Consider the following 24,513-nt stretch of genomic DNA (forward strand, 5'->3'; position numbering starts at 1 on the left):
AAACTTGAGTTGTGCCCCAGTAGTTGGGAATAATTAGCTCTAGAATAAATGCTACTTTGCTGCTACCTAGCAAACCTTAAACCAGAAAAAGGATGAAAAAAGTTTCCAAGTAATTTAAATGCATCCCAGAAAAAAAATCAAGGATATTTACAGGAATACAAAAATACCGAATGCCCACAAGATTTGGCATTCAATAATAATAAAAAAAAAAAAATGCAGCATATCAGAAAGTTAAAAAAAAAACCTACAATAAGCAAGAAAAAAAACCACCTACTCAAAGAAATGCAGAAGTAATAAAGACATTGGAATTAGCAGATAAAGAATTCAAATAGTTATTTTAACTTTATCCCATATGTTAAAAAAATGAGAGGAAAGATTGAACATGAACATGTTAATGAGAGATAGGATATAAAAAGACACAAATCATACTTCTTAAGAAAATTATTACAAATGTCTCAATACAAAACATGGATAGAAACACAGGGAGCCTAGAATAAGAAAGGGGTCCTTTAATCATGGATAGCTTAATGTAAGGACTGGATACATGTAGAGAAGCTTAGCCTACTTATGAGTATGCCTAATAGTTACTTCCAGAGGACCTCCTTTTTGCTCAGATGTGGTCTTACTCTCTCTAAGCCCACTCTGCAAGTGAAATCATTGCCCTCCCCCCTACATGGGAAATGACATCCAGGGGTGAAAGTCTCCCTTGTGTCATGGGAGACAACTTGCAGGGATGAATCCGGCCCTGGCACCATGGTACCAACAATTCCATCCTGACCAAAACAGGGAAAAGAAGTGTAACTAATAAAGTATCCATGGCAGAGAGAGTTCAAATATAGTCAAGAGGCTACCCTGGAGGTTGCTCTTATGCAAGCTTCAGTTAGACATTACTACCTATCATAACTTGCTAAACACCAACCAAAACCATTCCAGAAAATCCTAAAAAACAGCTAGGGCAATATATAAGATTCCACAAGGGTTCCATGCACTAGTGTAACTTTCCAGAAACCTACAACCTCCAGATGGGTCCCTGGACCAGATAAGTCCTGAAACCTGGAGGGCCCAGCCTCTCCACAACATCAAATAGTTCCATCTCCCTACCTCATAATAGTGACAGACTCTTCCAACTTGGTAATGGTGAAGTTATACAGAGAAGATAGGATTTAACAAATTACTATGATTGCTGAATCATTAAATTGATATCTCTTTTATTTTTTTATTAATTTTTTTAAAAAATTACAAGAAGGAAACACAAACATTCTTAACATATGCTCATTCCGTTCTACATATCTAATCAGCAATTCACAATAAAATTGATATCTCTTTTAGTCTCCAGTATTTTAGAGCAGGTAGAAGTAAAAATCTAAAATTGTGGAATTGTAACCCATGTCTGTAGAACAGAAATCAAGGGGAAAAAAGTTGATTATAGTGATACAAAAATATTTAATGTCATCTAGCCTCCTACATTCTGGAGCAGCTAGAAGGAAAAATACGAGAGGATCGTATGGTAGCCCATGACAAACTCTGGGATCTGTCCTGTAACTACTTGTTGAAGAATGCTTTGAAAACGATTTCTTTTTTATTTCTTTGCTTTGTATGTATGTTATACTGTACAACAAAAAAGTGGAAAAAATACATGGATAGGATTAATGGCAGATTAGATATTGCAAAAGAAAAGATGAGTAATCTTGAAGACAAAGCATTAGAAATGATCCAAAACAAACTAAAAAGGTTAAAAAAAAAAACTTCCCCCAAATCTCATAAATGAACAGAGCATAAATGAAGTGCAGCACATCTTCAGATGTCCTAATGTACATGTAATTAGAATTCCCCAATTAAAGAAAGAGAGGAAGAAGTAGGAAAAAATTATTTGAAGAAATACTGGCCAGATATTTTCCACAAAAAAAATGAAAATTATTTTGATTAAAAATTATTTAAAATATTAGCATACAGATCTGAGATGACAATGAGCCCCTGCAGAAGAAACATGAAGAAAAGTACACTAAAGAATATCATAATCAGATTGCTCAAAAGGAGCGATAAACAGAAATTCTAAAAAAAATCAGAGAAAGAAATTACGTACAGACTAATGAAAGTTTGAAAGCAAATTTCTTGTTGGAAACAATGCAAGTAAGAACAGAGTGGAAAACATCTTTAAAGTGCTGAAATTAAAAAAAGAATTAAAGATCAGTCTAGAATACTATGCCCTGTGTGCTGGTTTGAAAGGATTATGTACCCTAGAAAAGCCATGTTTTAATGCTGATCCATCTCGTGGAGGCAGCCATTTCTTTTAATTACTATTCAGGGCTATTGGCTGGAAATTTGATTAAAATTGCTATGAGGGGCAAAGAAAGTTGCTATATACTGATGAAGTGGTCAGTTCTAAAAGAAAATAACAATGATAAATATATATGCACCTAATGGTAGAGCCCCCAAATATCTGAGGCAAATATTAAGAATTTGAAGGGAGAAATAGATGATTCTACTTTAATAGTAGGAGACTTCAATGCACCACTTTCAATAATAAATTGAACATCCAGACATAAGATAAATAAGGAAACAGAATATTTGAGCAATGCTATAAACCAACTAGATCTAATGGACATACATAAAACAGTTCACCCAATAGCAGAATACATACGCACACAGATCACTTTTCAAGACAGACCATGTGTTAGGTAACAAAACAAGCCTAATAAATTTTAAAATATTGAAATAATACAATGTATTTTCTCCAACCACAATGAAATGAAACTAGGAATCAATAATAGAGGGAGAAATGGAAAATTCACAAACATGTTGAACTTAAACAATGCACTCTCAAGCAGCCAATGGATCACTAGGAAATTAGGAAATATCTTGAGGTGAATCAAAATGAAAACACAACATACCAAAACTATGGGAAGATACAAAGGCAGTGCTGAGAGGGAAATTTACAGCTCTATATGCTTACATCATAAAAGAAGATATGTCTCAAATCAGAGAGAGATCTCAAAGCTGAACGATGTAGAAAAGGAAGAGCAAAGTAAACCCAAAAAGAAGAGCAAAGTAAACTCAAAGAAAGCAGAAGGAAGGAAATAACAAATTTTAGGAGATAAATGAAATAGAAAACAAAAAAAATATATAGAATCAATGAAACATAAAATTGATTCTTTGACAAGATCAATAAAATTGACCGTCTTTAGCTAGACTGATAAGGAATAAAAAATAGAGGAAACAAATAACTAAAATCAGAAATGAAAAGAAGACAATACTCCTAACCTCACAGAAATAAAAGATTTTAAGAGGATACTATGAACAACTGTATATCAGCAAGTTACATAAATAACATGGCCAAATTTTTAAAAACATACAAACTACCTACACTTGACCAAGATGAAATAGATCTCAACAGATCAAGACCAAGTAAAGACATGGATTAGTAATCAGAAACCTCCCAACAGGAAAAGCATAAGAACAGATGGCTTCATTGGCAATTTTACCAAACATCCCAGGAAGAATTAACACCAATTCTGATCAAACTCTTCTGAAAAATTGAAGGATCCTTTCTAACTTAAACTATAAGGCCAGCGTTACCTTACTACCAAACCCAGATAAAGATACCATAAGAAAATAATATTATTCATGACATGAACAAAAATCCACAACAAAATACTAGCAAGCTGAATCCAACAGCATGTTAAAAGAGTTGTACACCATGAATAAATGGGACATAACCCCAATTATGCAACTGTAGTCTAACATAAGAAAATCAATAAATGTAATACACCACACAACTAGAATGGAGGAAAAAACCCCACATGATCATTCCAATTGACTTAAGAAAATGCATTTGACAAAACCCAGCACTCCTTCTTGATAAAAACACTCAGAAAACTAGGAATACACGGAAACTTCCTAAACATGATGAAGAGCATGTATGAAAAACCCACAGCTAACTTCATGCTTTATGGTGGAAGACTGAAAGCTGCAAGATCAGGAATAGTAGAAAGATGCTTATTTTCATCACTGTTATTCAACATTGAACTGGAAGTTCTAATTACAGCAGGTAATTTCCTGGTCTAATTTTACTAGACCAGGAAAAACAGAAAGCACCAAATTAGAAAGGAAGACATGTTTTTCATATGACATGATCCTATACATAGAAACACCAGAAAAAACAACAAAGATACTACTAATAATAAACAAATTCTGCAAAATGGTGATGTATAAGATCAACATGCAAAAATCAGCAGTATTTCTATACACTAGCAATGAAAAAGCTGAAGAGGAAATCTAAAAAAAAAAAAATCTTCACAGTAGCAACTGAAAGGAATAGATTTAACCAAGAACATGGAGGACTTTACAAGGAAAACTACAAATCATTCTCAAAAGAAATGGAAGTACATCTAAATAAATGGAAGGACAGTTCATGTTCAAGGGATGGAAGACTAAATATTGTTAAAATGCAATTTTACCCCAAAGAAATGTACATATTCAATGTAATCCCAATAAAAAATTTTAACAGCTTTTCCTACAGAAATAGAACAGCCAATCTTCAAATTTATATGGAAGGACAAGAGGCCCTGAATAGACAAAAACGTCTTGAAAACTAACAAAAGTTGGAGGACTCACACTTTTTTATTTTAAAACTTATTTCAAACCACAGTAATCAAAATAGCATGGTACTGGCATAAGGACAGACTTACAGAACAATGGAATAGAATTCAGAGTTCAGAAATAAACCCTCACATTTATGATCAATTTACTTTGACAAGAGTGCCAAGTCCAGTCAATAGGGGAAGAGTAGCCTTTTCTATAAATGGTGCTGGGAAAACTGGACATCCATATGCAAAAGAATGAAGGAGGAGCCCGACCTCACACCATATACAAAATCAAGTCAAAATGGATCAATGACCTAAATATAAGTACCAAAACTCTCAGAAGAAAACATAGGGAAGCATCTTCAGGAGATTGTATTATGCATTGGATTCTTAGACTTAACATCAAAAGTATGAGCAACTGAAGAAAAAAATAATAAATGGGACATCATCAAAATTAAAACCTTTGTCCATCAAAGGGCTTCACCATGTAAAAAAAGACAACCTGCAAAATCGAGAGAAAATATTTGAAAACTACAAATCCATTAAGTGGTAAATATATAAGGAAATCCTAAAATTCAACAACAAAAATACAAAAAACCCAATTTAATAATGGGCAAAACACTCTAACAAGTATTTCTCCAAAGTAGACAAATGGCCAAAAAGCACATGAAATGATGCTCAACATCATTAGCCAATGAAAATGCAAATCAAAATTACGAGATATACCATTCACACCCACTAGAATGGTTGCTATTAAACAACAGAAAATAGGTTTTGGAGAGGGTATGCGGAAATAGGAACATCTGTTCATTGTTCGTAAGAATTGTAAAATGGTGCAGCTCCTGTCAAAAATAGTTTGCCAGTTCCTCAGAAATTTTAAGTATAGAATTACTGTATGACCCAGCAATCTCACTTTTAGGTATAAACTCCCCAAAATCGAAAGCAGGGACTTGACCACCTGTGTTCATAGTGACATTATTCACAATAGCCAAAGAGATAGAAACAACTCATGTGTCCACCAACAGATGGATAAACAAAATGTGACACACACACACTAGAACATTATTCAGTCTTGGAAAAGAAAATTTCTAATATATGCAACATGAATGAACCTTGAAGAAATCATGCTGAATGAAATAAGCCAGACACAAGAGGGCAAATATTGTATGATTTTATGGAAATGAAATAATTAGAAGAAACTCAGAATCAGATACCAGAATACAGATATGAAATAATTAGAATAAATTCATGGAGTCAGAAACCGGAATACAAGTTTCCAGACCTTAGGGCCTGGGTGGGATAGTGAATGGGGAATTAATGCTTAATTAGTACAGAATTTCTGTTTCGGGTTGATGAAAAAATTTGGAATGGGTGGTGGTAGATAGTACAATATTGTGAATGTAATTAACACTAGTGAATTATATATTTGAACATGGTTAAAAGGCAAAGTTTTAGGTTGTGTATGTTACTAGAATTAAATTTAAAAAAAATCCATGAGACTGAACGATGCAGTGAACCCTCAAGTAAACTATGAACTATTAAAAAAAAAATGTACAGCCAAAGTACTCAATAAAATAGTAGAGAACTGAATTTCAGAAGCATGCAAGAGGGATTTATGCACCATAAAAAAAGTGAGATTTATCCCAGGAATGCAAGATTGGTTCAACACATGAAAATCAAATATACAATATTAATAGAATGGGAAACAACAACACGTTCATCTCAAAAGATACAGAAAAAGGATTTGACAAAATTCAGTGTACTTTCACGATAAAACTGTCAACATACCAGAAACAGGACACGCTCTCAAACTGATAAAGGGCCTCTGTGAGACTACAGCTAACATTAGATTTATTAATGAATGAGATCATAAGATCATAAAATCACACACAGCACGCATAAAATGGTACCGCTTTGGAAAGCATTTTGGAATTCATTTAAATACCGAACACACCTACCATATAATCTAGTCATTATAATCCTAGATATCTTCCCAAAGGAAATGAAAGCATCAGTCCTTACAAAGACTTGTATACAAATGTCCAAAATATGTTTATTTGTAATAGCAAAACACTGAAGAGGTAAATGTTCAATCAACAGGTGATTGGGTAAAGTGATGTAAGTGGTATATTCAGTGGTATACTATTTTGTAAAAACGGAATGATCTACTGATGCATTCATGGATCTCAAAATAATGTTCAGGGAAAGAGTACATACTTAGATTTCATTTATATAAAGTTCTAGAAGAGACAATCCTACTCTAGTAGGATTAGGATAGCAGATCAATTGCCTGGGGACCAAGCGAGATTACCACGGGGCACGGAAAAACTTGGAGTGACAGATCTGTATCTACCTTAATTGTGGAGGTTTCACAGATGTATGCCAAAATTTATCCAATTATATACTTTAAACATATCGTCAATTTTTACATCAACTTTTCCTGTTAAAAGCTACTAAAACCATGTAAAATAAACATAATTGAATGATTCTGTTACTGTTATTGGCATTCATTCCATTTAGACAAAAGCCACACGTATAAACCCCTTTACTATAAATTCTCTACATTAGGTTTCAGTTGAGAAGTTTGCAGGACCAAGCACTTAATTCCTCCTAGGACTTATTGAGAGCCACCTTTAAATCTCTGGAGGGTCTCTTCTCCTAATTCAACCCTTTAAGACTTTCTATATTCATAATTCAAACCAAAAGATTCAACTTTGGGATTAAGGGTTTTGTTTACTTGACTGTCCTTTTACTGGGTTCTTGCTATTATCACAAATGCTAACTGCAGGCTAATATTGCATTTGACTCTCTATATTTTTAATCTTCCTCGCTGTTCAACTTTTAGTTTAACTGGTTTTGTGATGGATAAATTAACATACCAGCATTTTCCAAAGGATATTTTGTGGCCTTCCTGTATTATATCATCTTGAGCCGCTTATTTCAAGATTGTACTACACACAACTGTATTGAATTACGATACTGGGAGTGGAGAGGAACCCTGGACCAAAGTAAAGCCTCAGAACCTATAAAGTTCCCCGGAGGAACAGAATCCATTCAATGCCTGCACAGATGACTCTACTATAGCTACCTAATTCAGCTGTTTCCAAGATTAGGATGTTTATAAAAATGGTACACATTACTTATTAAAGCATTTAGCAATATTATTGATAATAGCAAACTTTATTTTTACACATGTATATAAAAGACATTTATTTTCATACACTGACATGTAAACACACAGGAATATTTACATATGTACAAAAATATTAAACAGAGGTCAGAAATAAGGAAAACAAGATTTCACAAAAGCTATTTTTGGAAACATACATTGAAAATGAAATTTAAGAAAGATGGAAAGATGCAAACACTTAAATAACAGACTCCAGAAGTTGATAATTCAATTGTTGCTAATTTGGTAAGGCAAATAAAATGTCCCAAATAACAGATGGTAATCAAGATTTAAATTTAAGACTGTTTAGGTAAAATTACATCCTTTACCTTAAAATTGAACCTGTTTTATTTTACCCTCTTAATTATAAATATCAGATAACTGCCTAGCTAATTTTCCTTTTTAAAATATCACATAATTTTTCTGATTTATAATGACAGTTCTAAATTTTCTTCACAATAAATTATAAAATACTTTAAGAGGTTGTGTGCCCTCTTAAAGAGAGCAAAAAATCCCACATAATACATTGATTTCAATATAAAACTGAAATATCAATACATTCATTTTTATTTATTTCTTTTTAAAATTAAAACCTAACCTTTAACCAACCTTCAAAGCCAGTTACAACTGATTTACTACGATTATAATCTTCTTAAATTCTTTTTGCTTTTTTTAGTACCAGGCAGAGGTCCCATTTTAGAACTGGTTTTTAGAGGCTTGTCATTAGAACAGTCTTTGGTGGTATGATAATTACACAGACATCTTGTACAATAATCAAATCCGCAGCTTTCCCGTTTGCAGGTTGCCCGTTTTAAGTAGCAATCATATTTTGCAGGTGAATTACAGCGAATACAGGCTTTGAGGCTTTCATTCTTTTTCAATGTCTTAGCCACCTAGGAATTAAAATCCAAACCTAAGTTAAGGACTGAATGCCATTCAATTAATAAAATCAAGATGATCACAATGACACCATGAAGAAATATGAAAGCACCAGTGTTAACCACAAGGCAAGTCCTGCCATTAAGAAGCTTTCCAAATATACTATCAAATATTTTTACCTAATGAATGCACTTAAGCGTCAATGTTTAACATAAACTTGGTCACTTTTTCTGCAAAGTTTTCCTAATCTCAATGAATTGTTTGCTTTCACTTCTAGTTCTATCTTTTTTGAAACACTTATCATTTTATATGCCATTCTAGATTGTAAAGCTACAAAGGTCACATTTTCTTACCTACGCAGTACCTGATATGTAGGAGATACTCAATTTAATGCTTTAAAAATAAACTGCATATCTTACCAGTCAGTATATCATGAACATTTAAGGAAGAAACTGAATTTTATTAGTGTACAGTTAGACATTCGAGTTAGACACATTTTGTTTCAAAACATGTACTCCTTAACTTTCCAGAAACTTACAACCTCCAGATGGGTTCCTGGACCAGGTAAGTCCTGAAACCTTGAGGGCCCAGCTTCTCTAGAACATTAGATAGTTTGTCTCCTAACCCTATATTACTGACAGTCCATTCCAACATAAAGAATGGCCATAGCCCAAATACCCCTAAAGACAGGGACAGAAAGATCAAAGATGATGGTGGACTTATACAGAAAAGACAGGATTTAACAAATGAATATGATTGCTGAATCATTATACTGATATCTCTTTTCGTCTCCAGTTATCTTAGAGCAGCTAGAAGTAAAAAACAAAAATTGTGGAACTGTAACCCACACCAAACTCTGAAATTTGCTCTACAATTGTGGTGCTGTGCCTTGAAATCTATTGCTTTTCTGTATTTGTCATTTTTCACAAAAAAGCAAAAAAAAGTTGATTATGATAAAATATTTATGCCTTCTAGTCTCCTATATTCTGGAACAGCTAGAAGAAAAAAATCTGAGAGGACTGTATGATAGCCCATGACAAACTCTGGAATCTGTCCTGTACTACCTGTTGAAGAGTGCTTTGAAAACTATTGCTTTTTTCTCTCTTTGCTTTGGATATACGTTATATTATACAATAAAAAAGTTAACAAACAAACATGTACTCTTAAATAAGTTTTCTAAATTAAGCTTGCAAAATTATTCACATGGGGACAAACTATTAATAAACTCCATCTGATAATTTCAAGGTATAATAGGATATCTTGAAATTCTGAAAGCTGGCCTTTGTGTGTCAAGTCTTCAAGTCAGCAATTGCAAAATGTAGCAATGAGCCAGTTTTAGATGAAACAAAAATTACAGACATTTCAAAATCAAGGTTGCTTTTTAATTATCCAAGTTAGATCTCAAAACTCACTGAAATTTTTAAAAACAATGCCAAATGGTCTCTATTTTTCTCGGCATTAAAAAGACATTTGTATACTTTCCTAATTTGATAATTTGGGTTCTAATATTTTTCAGCTGGTTTCCCACATATTTTAGTGAGTAAAGGGCCAAGAAGATATGAGCCCCATTAATAATTCTAAAGCCAACTTACATTTTGACCTTGAAAGTTTTTTTCCATTTTCTCTAAATCCTTTTAACAGTAAATGACCCATATTTCTCATTTATTGATAAAAAATTACCTCAGAAAATTCACTGTGTCGACTGTATATAGAACCTTTCTGATCATCTTGATTAGATAAACTGGTTTGAGTTTTTTTGGGGGGGAGAGTCTGGACTGCTGACTTTTGAACAGAAGCTAATGCTGTTCTGAAGGCAGAATATTCTCTGGTTGAAGCATGTGGTGAAAACTTAATGTTGTTTTCCTAAATAGGAAAAAAAAGTTTTTTAACAGGACTTAAAAAATATTTTCATTCCTATATTCTCAATAAGCAGGCATTTTTATTATGTTCATTACATGCAAAAAGGTTAAATTTATTTTACAGATACACAACTATACTTAGACATTTAAAGCCTAATAACTAACATCATTGGCAGACATTACGAACCAGCAACTGGAAGAGCACTTTACATGTTTAGTCTACACAGCACTTAATACATGATTTACAAAAGTACTATTGATAGAACAAAAGATTATTCTCACCACCAGTAGATGGTAGTAGTCACTTTTAAGTGCCACTTCAGTACTATGACAGATTAAAAACTCTCAGATCAGATTTTCCATTAACACTAGTTTGTGAATCAAGAAATTAAAGAATTTAAGCAATATTTGCTTAAAAATTACATAGCTAGTAAAAAAAAATTACATAGCTACTGAATAGAAGCATAAATTTCCTCCTAAGTCTAATTCTAAGTTCTGAACTTTTGTTTTGTGACTCAAATGTATATTTTTTCTCACAATAAATAACTGACTACATGAGGAGATGATTTCTGGGATTAATGTGAAACTATTCTTGATTATATAGACGAATGAGGCCAACTTGCCTATATATATATAGGGGAATACAAGGTTATTGTTGCATTCAGCAAAATGAGTAAGGAGGAAAGGGTTAATGTAGCTCCAAAAATGCTGTATATAATCTGGCCCAAGATATTAAATATGTTTTAGCTTCCACTAGAGAAAAATACTATAACACAAATAGAAATAAATTATGGCATTATCTAATTAACTGGGAAATTCAATATCCTCTAGAGACAATTTATTACAATAAATAGAATATCCTAGCCTTGTAATGCATTATAATGAACATAAATCAAGGATTATTTTTTCCCTCAAAGAAATTCCTTATAAACTGGATCTAACAGCCTCAGTAGATTAATACTTTACTAAGGTACTTCATTATCTTGGCTGAGTTGAGGTTACAGATGTCTCTACCACATTTAACATCACTGATCACTTGCTCCTCCTTGAAGCACTCCTCCTTTGGCTTGCATGAAATGTGCTCTCCTTTTAGTTTTCTAACCTTTCCTTTTCAGTCTTCTTCACAGCTTCTTCTAAATGATCAACTCTGGCCTGAACTTTCGTTTAGTTAGGTATTGACTCTCTGACTCTCAGAAACATCTCCAAAGCTATTAAGTATTTTGCAGAGTAAATGCATTCCCTCCTATATGAAGAATCTTCAATATGCTGATAATTGACTGCTTTTCTGATAACTGAAAAGAATTTTTATGCTATTTCTTTATAACTTATAAGTACAAATAAAAGTATTTCTAAAGATTAGAAAACACACATACACACAAATGGAAACCAAGATGGTCCACGTGGTTAATTCTCGCTATCTAAGAATTGAGTAATTTAAAGTTAATAGAGCATTAGCAGTATAATTTTAAATGAAAACATCAACTACAAAGACTTACAGTAACTCTTTGCACTGCTTTATTATACAATTGTAATGCTCCTTTATCATCTTCTAGGATTTTCTTCCAAGTTGTGCTCACTTTAGCCACACTGGAAAAGTAAATGGTTATAGAAGAAACAAAGCATTACTAAAAACTAATATGAGCATATTTCAGAAACATTACTAGTGCAAAAAAGAAATTTCTATCAGCAATGGTTCTTACATGGGGCTGCACATTAAATTGCCTGGGGCATTTAAGAGGTAGGGATTCTCCATGTGTAGTCATTTGATTTAATTAGTCTAAAAGCAGTTTTTTTTAAAGAACTCCCCATCAAGTAATCCTAAGTGTACCTAGGCTTAAAAGCCACTGCTTTGTACATTATTTTTTATTTTAACTACAAATATCAAAAGTTGTAGCAAATTTCAAAGTACCCTAAGATACACTGCTACTGGCAGAAATCAATTTTAAAAAGTCCATACATTAATAGAAAAAGTAGAACTTATGATGACTATCCCTCAAGAAGTTAGGCAACAATAAAAATTAATATATTACATTTTTATGTTTTATTTTAGCTATATGTTATAAAGATTAGTCTAAAGTCACCCTTGCCACGAGTGCCTCTAACTAACTTCTCAGTAATCCAAAAACGAATCCAGGTGAGTTTAATCCAATCTAATTCAGTAACGTATATAGTCATTTTACGATACCTCAGACCTGATTTTCCTTGGTGGAGTGAGGAAAAGCCTAGCATAAGGTTCTTAAGCAAAAGATGCCTGTTTGTGGGTTGCTGTATAGTTTAATCTCTGTCAAGCCTAAGAGAGTCCTACATCCAAAATGGCCTAAAAATAACAAAAGTTCTATATTTTCAGGTACAACAAAAATCATAATGCTTATTGGACCTGTAGGCTATTAATTAGGCTACTGTTTTATAATTAAGCCTGAAAGATGTAGCTTACATGTTAAAAATCTCAGAACTAAAAAGAACAAATGTTCCAATCTAATAGTAGTACACTTATGAAATAAATGCACATCTTAAAAAATTTACCTTTTATCCAGTGGTATACAGTTAGTAAAATACAATTGAGCACGTCACTACACCTTAGTTAAATACTACAGAAGACAACTCTACATCAGCCTTTGTATGACCTGGTGGAAAGTTTAGGTGATTATAATAATATACTCAAAGCAACAATACTTACTTGATTAAGTCCATGTCACAAAGCTGTGTTAAAATATTTGCTAAGAGATGTTTGAGTCCTCTTCGAAAGAGTTCACTGAGAATATCTACACACTCTAGGCCCATTTTTCTGCCAATTATGTTCTGGAGTCTAAAATTTCCACTGCTTATAATTCTCTTCAGAATCTCCCGATCTACCTTAGGATTTCGTTTGGCAGTCTTTTTTAATGTTGAACAAACTACTTTTTCAAAATGAAGAACTGGCAGCAAGTTTTTATTGGGATATTGGTCAGGGCTTTGTGTCTGTAGTAGGTGGGGCTGTGGACTGTCATTGTAATTTTCCACCAGGGGGAGGCTACCCTCTTCCTGTTCATTAAGGATGCTTTGCTGAGAAAATGAGGAATAGCCACTGTCTTCATAAAGTCTGCTGGTCTCTAGCTCTTCTATATCATTTGAACTATTAAGCGCTTGTTGCACGTGTTGGTTTTCCTTGTTATGTAAGGGCTTGCTTTCAGTTTCAAGTTCTATACTAGGGCTCACAATTGGTGATCCAATACATGACAACTTTTCATAGTCTTTAATGCAGTCTTTACATGAATCTTCCAAATATGCAGGAGTGTAGGAACCTATTCTTCCATCCTCAGGTTTAACTGGTTTAAGTCCAGAATGAACATGATTGCACTTATAACCACACTTCATCTTGACAGAAAGAGTGTTTTTTTCTTCTTTATAACCTACAAAAAGAATATAACGTTTATTCCTTAATGGCAAAATGTCCACACAACACAACTGGAGTATACATAAATTTAACTACTTAACACTCTTTCAGCACCTAAAATTGTCTGTGTGCACTTTGCCTACACAGCTATGAAACTCCTTAAGTTTAAATGAGATGTGACAATATAAGACATTACTCACATCTTTTAATAGTCAAAATAGTTTTAAGAAAAGTAACAAGTAAGATTCGTATATTATTTAAACATTAGGAATTACAGTAAGCCTTTCAACAATCAAGAAATCTACAAGTAGCTTAAAGAAAAGGACTAAGAAAAAACATTTAAACACCCTTAAGTTAAGGTCCACCTGAAATCCCACTCTCTTTCCAAGTTTTATTTTTATCATCTAGTGCTCTAGGTGACATCAATCAACTAATCAAAATACCAAAAGAATCCATGGTTCAGCTACCAATCAGAGTTAAGATTTGGTAAATAAGGATGATGCTTCTACCAGTACAAAATGAGATACATAAAGGTGATAGTGGCAGGTCAGTGAGTGTGAGTTAATTGTTCAAATATCCTAAATAACGAGAACACATTGCAATGAAGCTTTACGTTTCAATACTTGGAGTCTAGGGAAACTGTTTTGGATAAATAAATTAAATATAAATATATGTACTTGGTACATATGATACGTAGAATAAAAGGGAGAAATAAGTTATAACTATTACTAAATTATGCATTTATGGATATTGTTAATGAGAAATCAGAATACTTATTAAAACCTAAGTTTCAAGAAAGCCAAAAGCTTACTGAAGGTTGTTATCCCACGTTCCATGCCTCCACGACCTAAGAAATCAATTAAGAAGTAATGGAGCAGGGAGAATTTTAAGTTGGTTAGACATTCTGAACTGGTTAATTCTCTGCTGCTGGGAGCTATCCTAAGTATGCAGGATGTTTAGCAGCATCCCTGGCCTCTGCCCATTAGATGCCAGCCAGCCACCCCCCACCTCCATTTACAAGAATCAAAAATGTCTCCAGGAACTGCCAAAGTCCTGGGTTGGGGACAGTGAAATGGTCCCCATTCCTCAACTGAGAACTATTGCTTTAAAGGATAATTAGGATTTTGTCAAGTAGCAGATGTTGGGAAGGGCATTCAGTAAAAGAAAGCTAAAACAAAGGCAGAAGGCCAGGAAAGAATATGGCAGATGGGTCCAGAAAAACTACTTAACGTTGCTGAAGGCAGAGGATATGAGCAGGGGAAGAAAGAATGGGGATATAAAGAAATCCTCTGAAAGCCTTGAATGTCAGATTAAGTATGGACTTCATATGCATCAAATGTACCACATTTACTACCTTCATATCTCAAGCCAAACATATATAGTAACAATTTTTCCTATAAATATATGTACTAGTAGTTATCTATCCATATTAATTTCACCTTCTTTACTTAGAGCAGTCTTTCAAGTCACTGTACCAAGACTACCTTGATAGAAGATAATTTGGTAGCTAGAGAGCCTTAAATGCCTAACATGACACACAGGATGACACACAGCATGTGCTTCAGGACCCCACTAAACTTTGTACTAAAACTAAAATTAAGTTTTAAACTAAAAGTTCAGAGTCACGAAAAGTAAAGAAAAGATATACAAATTTTAATTACAATACTAAACCTAATCCTAAAACAAATGACAAGAGTGGAAAATCCCAAGAGTGATTTCTAATTTTGCCCCAACAAAAGAATTAAATTTGATTTACATGTGACTACAATTTATCTGAGAGGATAAAAAAGTAGAACTCACCCACAAGGCACACCCCTTACTTTGCTTAGCAGCCTAAAACTATATTTCAAACCTCTTTACAAAGGCATTTTCCTTGACCCCATTGAGCCCTTTTCATTCAGTATCACTTCTTTGAATATGAACAGTACTTTAAGAGCACCATTTTCAATCTGAAGTGTTTCATTTTCTTAAGGATTTAAGAAAAGAAGCTCTTCCTTTAAATGGCTTCTTCAGATAAGACCCTTTTCTGATTGGTATAACCAGAAACAACTTAGGGAAGCACATCTTAAAGGTTGCACATAATGCAAATTAGGTAATGATTGAAATGCCTTACATTTATTCGGTAGTTTCTAGTTTGTTTCCAAACACTTGGTGGTCCTCACAACCTTGTGAAATAGGGTGGGGAGGTGTTATTACCTTGTTTTTACATGTAAGCTCAGCCAAGTAACTCGCCCAAAATTCACATGGGCAGTAAGAGCCAGAAAAAACTTGAATGTAAATCCAATGCTCTTTCTACTTATCTCATTCCAGAAGTGAGGTACTTAGAATAGTATTCTATATTGTTCTAGTTTTAAATGTTTCACATTTATACTCCCTATAAAAGCCAGAATTTATTGTGCCAGAAGAAAACTGTCGCATTGGTACATTTCTTCTATCATTTAAGCTGGACTTCTTTCGGTCCCTAAAAACAATGACTTCTTGTCAAAGGGCCTTTGTACACTATGCTTTTCTGCCTCGAATAACTTTCTGTTGTCTCCTAATTCATTATTTTTTAAAAGTGAGGTATTCTCAGACTTGGCCAAATCCTGCTTTATTTAGCACTACCAATTTTAAATTTGTTTAAGATTACCGTAAGCTCCTTAAAGGCTGAACATGTCTGTTATTGCTTACCACAGAATTCCCAGCAAATGGTACAGTGCCTGACACATAAGAAGATATATAATACAAAAAAGTGGGTTTCTTGTATTTTTAATTCAATACCAGCCCTACAATCTATACTCTTATTACTGAATAGGCACTTAAGGAACTTAATCACTTTCACATTCCTGCCAATATAAATTTTTGTATAACTAAATTTAGCTAAAAAATTTTTTAATGAACTTATTTTAGAGTATTTTCAGACATATAAATTCAAAGGATAGTAGCGTTCCTGTATATATAGCATCCAGTGCCCTATTATTAAAATCCAGTGCCTTATTATTAAAGTATTACTGTGGAATATTTCTCACAGCTAATTAATATTGAAACATAACTAAAATCCATACTTTGCTTGGATCTCCATTTTTCTTTTTTTTTAATCTACTGTCTTTTTCCTGTTTCAGGATCCCAACCCGGACACACGATTTTAAGTCATAATGTCTCTAGCTTAGCTTGCCTCTGAGTTTCAAACTAGCCTTGTTTTTGATGACCCTGACAGTTTTGAGTACCGTCAAGAATTTTGTATGTGTTCCCCAATTTGAGTTTGTCCTCTGTCTCTCTAAATGGTTAGACTGAAGTCATGATTCTGGGAAGAAAGACCACAGCAGTAAAGTGCCATTGTCATCATTCTTATCAAATGTACTGGCTGAGGTTAGTGTTTGTCAAGTTTCGCCACTATAAATTTGTTACCTTTCCACAGTGGACTCTGGAAGGAAGTCACTATGTGCAGCCTATACAAAGGAATGTGGAGTTATATTCCACCTCTTTGAGGGGAAATACATAAATATGTTTTGGAATTCTTTTGCACAGAATAGAAATTTGTCTATTCTCTCCCACACTTATTTATTCAATCATTTATATGATTATATAAATTATATAAAGTCCATTATAAGGACTCTAGGTTATAATCCAATACTATGCTATTTATGTTGTTGCTCAAATTGTTCCAGCTTTTGTCATCATGAGCTTTCAGTTAGCCCCAGGGTCTCTTTGACATAACTCTTATCATTTTGCTTTTTGAACATTCTTTACTGTCTAGCACTATGAAATGCTCCAGGCATATTTTCCCTATTCCTGCCCTGCTTCCTTTTATTGGAAAATGGTATTAGAAACCAAGATCTGGGCCTTGGTTATACATTTAATTTTAAAATGTGAAATAAATGCTATGTACTTTTGATCTTCATTTACAATACTGCAAAATAAGTTGAAGTAATACTTTTTAAAAAACTGCAGCAGACTGAAACAGGCTAGAGCCTATTATGTCTCTTAACTAACTCAATGCTCTCCAATTTTCAAGTCAAATTTTCTAAAGTAAGCTGTGTCATATAGTTGGTCTGAAATTATTCAGAAAGAGAAAACATTACATGATTCCATCAACTCTTCATTCACATAGATGAGGGTTGAGTCTAGTTCTGCCGCTTCATTTGCCCACTTAGTAACAGGATGGGAGAAGGGGCATTAGTCAGGGATGATCTTCTAGAGATGACATTCTGAAATCGGAAAGTCTTTCTTATGAGGGAGTTACAGACAGAGGAAAATACAGGAAGCAAGGAAAATGGTAGTAGTAGCGTTCAAGGATAAAAATACGGCTGCAACTTAGTGGGCTAGGGGAGAATGGTTGAAAAATAAGGTCCATAGTCTTGGTGGGGCAGGTTGGATTTTAGTCAATATGCGATAAAGAGCCTTCGTGATTATATGAGAAAATTCAGTTTTAAATTTTTAAGATTATCAGCCGTTACAGAGGAGTGGATTTTAGTAAGGCAAAAAGTAGAAACAGGGAAGTTAGGAGTATGTATCATATAAGTCCGAAAGGTTGGGGAGCCTGGAATAGGATGACTGCAGTAGAAATTAAGATAATTGAATATATTCAAGATCTATTTTGGAAGCTAAAGTCAACAGAGCTTGCCAATATATTGAATCCGGATGAGTGAAGAATAATAAAAAATTTGTGGAGTTCAAGGTATGAGAATACTTAAGGTAAAAAATGCCATTCACTGAGTTGGGGAAAAACTGATGAAGTCTTAAAGCCTCAATATTCTCATCCATGAAGTGGGGATAAACAATAAAATAATTAAATGCATGTCAGAATCCCTCACAAAGGGTCTAATCAATAGGATATTTATCATGTTATCCATAATAAGTCAAATACCTTCACGTTCCTTACTTTGCAATCACAAATATTTAAAAGGAGCCAAATACATTCCACACAGAAGTATACATTTCAAAATATACTTCCCAACTAAAAAGGACAGAGTCAGATAAATTCAGGCTTGAGTTCAGATGAATTCAAATGAAAATCATTGCTCAGGCTTTTACCTAGCTTTGTGACCTTGGAACATTCCATTAGTCTCCTTTTCTCTATAATGGAGGTATGTACTATTATTTACCTCATGGGAGTTGTTGTAAAGACTCAACATACTACATTTTAAAAACTTATCACTTACCAACTTCACGATTCAATTGTGAAAAGTGGTATTAGAGTTAACTGTACAGTTTTACCTTCTCTGTAACCTTCCAATATAGACAGGACATGCCGTATTAAAAAAAAACAATAGTTAAACTAGGCTACAGTGCTTAAATATTTAAGTTCTACTTTCCTCGATAACTACAGATAGCCACCATGTGCCCATCTTTATGCCTGGCCGTTCCTTTAATTAAGAATTTAAGACAGGCCATATGGCATGCAAATCAGCCATAATCTGTAAGAGAAAATTTTGGAAGCATGTACCTTCTAAAAATATTTGGAAGCAATTAATTTATTTCACTTTCTCAAATCTGTAAACAAGGAAAAAAAATCCAGGATACAGAAAATATTCTAAGTACCCTGAGGCGCAAGGTGATCAAGACTATTGGGGTTAGTAAAAAACAAACAAACAAACAAAAAACAACTCCTTAATAAAACCATCAAGTTTCAGAATTTCACAGGGAGATTTCTGATTCAGGATCACCTATAAACACTTGTTAAAAATCATATCACTAAATGTTTTAATTTTTGAGAATTTCGGAGGTAAAAGAAATGCTGTTGCATTTCTTTTTAGTGAGAGCAACAAAGAATATAAAAACAAGAGTTTATTTCTGTACCTTCCAGTCTATCCAAGCTTTGGAGTCAAATATCTATTTATTCAGAGGCACAGGTAAAAAAAAAAATCCAATTCTTCATTTCTCACAAAATCAGCTAAATACGGAAAAATTCTCAGTTCTGTATAAAAGAGTACTTTCTTCCCCTAAGTTTTCGACTCCAGGCGATGGGGCTGAGTTAATGGGTAGAAGAATAAAAACGAGAAAATTAGTGTTTTTGTGTGGGGATCTAAAATCAGTTTGGTCCGATGGGGTAGTGGTCCCTCCATTTGGCGGGAGCGAGGAGGCAGACCCTGGAAATGCTGTAGGGTCTGAGGGATGGCCCCTCCGGGCGCGGGACTTACAGAGGCGGGAGATAACTGCGAGCACGATCTCCCGCGCCCGCCTGCGAAACTGAGGCGAAAAGTCGGGGAGCTTCAACTTGGATCTGAGAGTGCAAGGTAGATATGGAAAAGGGGGAATTAGGGGTCAGCCGTTCGGATCACCTGGAAGCCGCCGGCTCGGGGGGCCTGTCAGGGCGGGAGGCCGGGTGGGGGAGGGGAGGGGGCGTTTGGCGCCTCTTTAAGGGGGTGGGGAAAGAGATAGGTCTTGCGAAAAGTCAAAGAACGCCCAGGAGAGAACCCCAGCAGCCACCCCGACTCGGCACACCGGACTCCACTCCCCGAAGCCCAGAGCTGCCACCCGCCCCGGGCCCGCCGCACGCTCGGGCTCAGGAGGGGCTCGGGCTTGCAGGTACCCCTCAGCCCTAGCCCTCTTAGAGCCTCCGGCCCCGCGCTCTCTCCTCTCTGCCTTACCGCCCAAGGCCCGCGGGTCCCCGGCGGCTGTCGAGGTAAGTGTTCGTGGCAAGCAGTTGCAGGGCCGCTGGCTCATACCAGGGCCGTGAGGTCTGCTTCAAGGAGAAGAACAACGATGCAGGCCGCAGATCTCACTGACCGACTCACAGGGCTGCAGAGCCGTGTCTTCCAAAAGGCGCCAGCTGGTACTTTTAAAATCTTTGAATTTGGTGCCCAAATCTACGCAAACCAATGGGGTGCGTCGCTCTCACGCGCGCGCCAATAAGAAGCTAGTGGGAGGGGACGTCCGCGGTCGAGCCCAATGAGCAGCTCCGAAGGCGGGGCCGAGCCGCTAAGTCCCACAGCTTCCATCAAGACCGCTCCGCAGGCCCGGAAGGATGCGCAAGCCAGGGGCGGGGCAGGGCGGAGCCTTTGGGGCGGGGAGGCCCTGGCTCTCCGCACGTGGAGGAGTCCCGCCACGCATGCGCATACCCGCCACGCTGCCATTTGCCGTCTCTGGAATGGGCCTCTCCCGAATCTTGATTGCAGCCTGAAGCCAGCTCCGGTCTTCTGGAGATCTCCGACGAGTAAAAAGGGAAGTCGACTTTCTTCCCTCATCTCCCAATTAGTAATTTGGTGAGCGGCGACGTTAGGAGGCCGAGAATCCAAACTTTTCGGAACACGAACCCTCCCCCAAGCTTACTTACCCCGCCTCTCTAGCATTTACGCGCGCGCTCTAGCTCCCTCCTAATTTGTCCCCGCCCTCTCCCCAGGCTTTTGCGCAGGCTCCTTTGGTGGGCAGTGGGCGCTGAGTTGGCGGGTTGGCGCTTGCGCATTGGGGTCCCCCGCCTTTCCCAGCGTTTCTTTCTGGGAGAAGAGGAGCAGGTCGTGGCGGGTGGGACAGTCCCTACGTGCGCCTGCGGACGCCGAGCGCCAGGCTCAGCCACTGCTGGGGCGGGAGACCCTGGGAGCCTAGTGCCCTGTGAGCTTTCGATTGAGAATGGGCGAGAGAGTCAGTTCTCTAAGCGTGTTATTTTTATTTTCAGTTGCGGTTCTTCACCATTATTTTGTATGGAAGTTAAGATAGTTGAATTTATATCCATGTCTTCCTGGCCTTTTGTTTCTTTCCTCAAGCACCATTCCCAAGAAATAGTAGCCCTACTACAAAAATAAATAAATAAAATAAATACATTAAATAAATAAATAATCAGAATCTGGTTGCGGCGGCAAGTCCAATCCCCCAACCTCCTTGGACTGGAGACTCCTGGCCAAGTGCGTGTATTTCTTGTGATGAATGGTAGAAATGGGTGTCGGTTAAGTGATCACAAATTGCCCAGTGTTATTATCCATTCTGATCCTTTGACTAATGGCATATGTACTTAAGCTGGGCAGTGCATTCCGGAGACTGCGCTTTTGTAGTATGCACTGCTTCCGCAGGACAGAGAAAACAGAACCTAAACTTCCATTTTGCTATTTTCCATCCTTTTGCTCTCCTGCATCCTCTGGAAGAGTTAGTATTTTACTTAGAGTAGGTAATCAGTTCAGTTGGTGGCAAATCCTTTACAGGCAGAATCGGAGTTAACAAGGTAAGGCTGATATTAGGGCATATTGTGTAAGTGCAGTATGAATATTGTCTTTATGTAAAATTGTGATATTTAGTTCATCATGGATATTTTGTATTTTTTTATATTACGTTCAATAGTGTTCATCTCGTTTACTGAAATTTTGACCCCTCAGCACGTGCGTCACTCGCCTCAGTGTAGTCTGTATCTGGTGATAGGTTTTGGAAATTCAGGTTTGAAAAGACAAAATCCCTATCAGGAAGTTTACATACTAAGGAAAGAAATTGACAAACAATACAAATTAATGAAAGAGAAAAAAAATGTAATGAGGGTAGAGAGTGGAGAAGGGGGACATAGCTGAAGTACTTTGGGTGATCAAGAAGGTTTCTGAGTCTGAACCAAAATACGAATGGTGAGCTGGCAATGCGTAGGTCTGCTTAATAGGCAGAAGGAAGATAGTGAAAGAAACATGCTCATAACATGCTTGACACGTTCCAGGGCTAGAAGGAAGATCAGAATGGCTGACCAGAGGACAGTGAGCAAAGAGTACGGTAGATGAGGCAGAATTCAGATCCTACAGAACTTTGTGGGTTTAGATACATAATTTGAAGTTTGCTTTTGCAAGAGGTGGCTGTTAAAGTGATTGTAACAAAGAAGTGATTTGTTGAAATAATTTTAAAACTGTAATAGCTTCATTTTAGTGCTAGGCGCTTTGTAAATGTTACCCTTTAATTCTCATGATAACCTTAGCATTAGTTTGATTTTATGATGATCGTACTTAGTGTAAGTTAATTCCTAGAGAAACACACAGTAAGTGAAGATCCTGATCCCAGCCTGTGGGATTTCAAATCCCTGGTAGTTTGCCCTATGTTTTGCTAGGGAATAATATTTACTGGAATCTTGATTGTTTATAGTATCAATTCCCTTGTTTCACCTTAGAGTTCACCCTTCTATTTTCAGATGTAGATGGAAATATGAAATTTGAGCAGGGATATATGTCATATTAAATAGTTGAGTGCCTGGAATAAATCTTTGGGTCTTAAACATAATTTGAAAGGCGTTTTACAGCAGTTTTTTTTTCCTTCAGAAAAAGGCTAACACTAGAAAAAGCAAAATCACTATGGAAATGTAGGGTAATATAAAGTGAGGCATAATGTTGCATACAAGGGTAGTTTGTCAGTGTTTTTTTGGTTTAAGAATTTCTTAATCATTGCCTTTAAAGGCTTTTATTTGATTGTGGTGAAATAGTATTAATTGACAGTTGTTTAGCAGTTTCTTGAGCATCAGTTAATTTCATCTTTAGTAAGAAACTTCTTAGAATCAACCATTCTGAATTTTACTAGATGTCCACAAATGGTATATACCTCTTTCTTACTATCAGTCAGTATCAGAATTGTTGGCTTTTTAGGTGCACAGTGAAGTACAGAGCAAATTGCCCTAATTCTTTCAACAAATTCTTAGTTTCAGACTTAAAACAGCAAGATGCTGTGCAGTACATGGAAATGATTGGGACATGGCAGCTGCCCTTGTGCTTACTATACACTATGTGACTATCTAAAAGACATAATAGATGCTTAGTAAATAATTCTTGAATAAAAGAGTGACTGGAGTGGCAGATGAAGTGTACAGAATATGGCTATAATGGAATATTGAAGTGGTCAAATACTGCTGAAGTTACCATGGGAATTTTTGTAGAACATTGTAATTATTTCTATCTGTGAGAATATGGGAATATGCTGTAGGACAGGATTTCTCAGTCTTGGCACTATTAACAGTTTGGTCCAGATAATTTTTTGTTGCAAGGGGCTATCTTTTGCATTGTAGGATGTTCAGCAGCATCCTTTGCTTGTAACCACTAGGAGCCATCAGCGAACTCCTCTTTTGATTGTGATGACCAAAACCATCTGTAGATACTCCAGCTGTTGTCAGATGTCCCCTGGAGGGCAACGTTGCCCCCATTGAGTACCATTGCTGTAGGGGATATCTTCTGAGGAAGTGAAGAGGAAGGAGACCTTTCTAGTCTACCAAAGCTGCGAGAATGGTACCAGAGATGGATTGGCTTTTAATGAAAGGGGATTTATTTAGTTAAAAATGTATAGTTATTTAGAGCAAAGGCAGCCGACTTTCAACTGAGGTTCTTTCTTACACAGGAATGTAAAGGGCGATCTCTACTGGCCTCTCCAGGCCTCTGGATTCCAACGAATTTTCCTGGCGTGATTCCTTTCTGCATCTGAAAAGGCCTGGGCTGAGCTGCTTGGGCTTGAGCGCTCTCATTTAAGCATCCAGCCAATTAAAGGAAACATTATTCATTGCAGCAGGCATGTCTCCTAGCCAACTGTGGATGTAATCAGTGACAGATGATCTTCACATGCTATTCGATCGTGTCCACAGCAACAGAACTAGGCACCTTCACCTGGCCAAGTTGACACCTGAACCTAACTATCACATGTCAACTTGGCAAGTATACACATCACCTTAAATGATATTAAAGTGGCAAAAATTCTCTTCTGGCTGTGGACCTATGAATCTCAAAACAAGTT

The 24,513-nt window shown here is 36.0% G+C and overlaps 1 protein-coding gene and 1 long non-coding RNA gene across 2 annotated transcripts; one reads left to right on the forward strand and one right to left on the reverse strand.

Moving 5' to 3' along the window:
- Positions 1–6,660: 6,660 nt before the first annotated feature.
- On the reverse strand, positions 6,661–21,142 carry FBXO5 (F-box protein 5). Its single transcript, XM_077149307.1, has 5 exons — positions 20,433–21,142; positions 13,168–13,879; positions 11,987–12,077; positions 10,312–10,494; positions 6,661–8,645 (listed from the first exon to the last, which is right to left on the reverse strand). Exons 1-5 carry the CDS (start codon positions 20,506–20,508, stop codon positions 8,394–8,396), a joined length of 1,314 nt encoding a protein of 437 aa, XP_077005422.1. The 5' UTR covers positions 20,509–21,142; the 3' UTR covers positions 6,661–8,393.
- LOC143674038 (uncharacterized) lies at positions 20,882–24,222 on the forward strand. Its single transcript, XR_013170832.1, has 3 exons — positions 20,882–21,047; positions 23,798–24,014; positions 24,124–24,222. It is a non-coding gene; the product is annotated as an uncharacterized LOC143674038 (long non-coding RNA).
- Positions 24,223–24,513: the final 291 nt, after the last annotated feature.

The sequence above is a fragment of the Tamandua tetradactyla genome, chromosome 2 (assembly GCF_023851605.1).
Source record: "Tamandua tetradactyla isolate mTamTet1 chromosome 2, mTamTet1.pri, whole genome shotgun sequence".
NCBI classification, from domain to species: domain Eukaryota; kingdom Metazoa; phylum Chordata; class Mammalia; order Pilosa; family Myrmecophagidae; genus Tamandua; species Tamandua tetradactyla.

What these genes read in the sequence shown, in the direction of transcription:
- FBXO5 (XM_077149307.1), bottom strand. Translation starts at nt 20,508, where the DNA reads ATGAGCCAGCGGCCCTGCAACTGCTTGCCACGAACACTTACCTCGACA. An exon ending in AAGCAGTGCAAAGAGTTACT is followed by an intron (nt 10,495 to 11,986) that starts GTAAGTCTTTGT and finishes TTTCCTATTTAG; the next exon opens with GAAAACAACATTAAGTTTTC. An exon ending in GACACAGTGAATTTTCTGAG is followed by an intron (nt 8,646 to 10,311) that starts GTAATTTTTTAT and finishes TTTAATTCCTAG; the next exon opens with GTGGCTAAGACATTGAAAAA.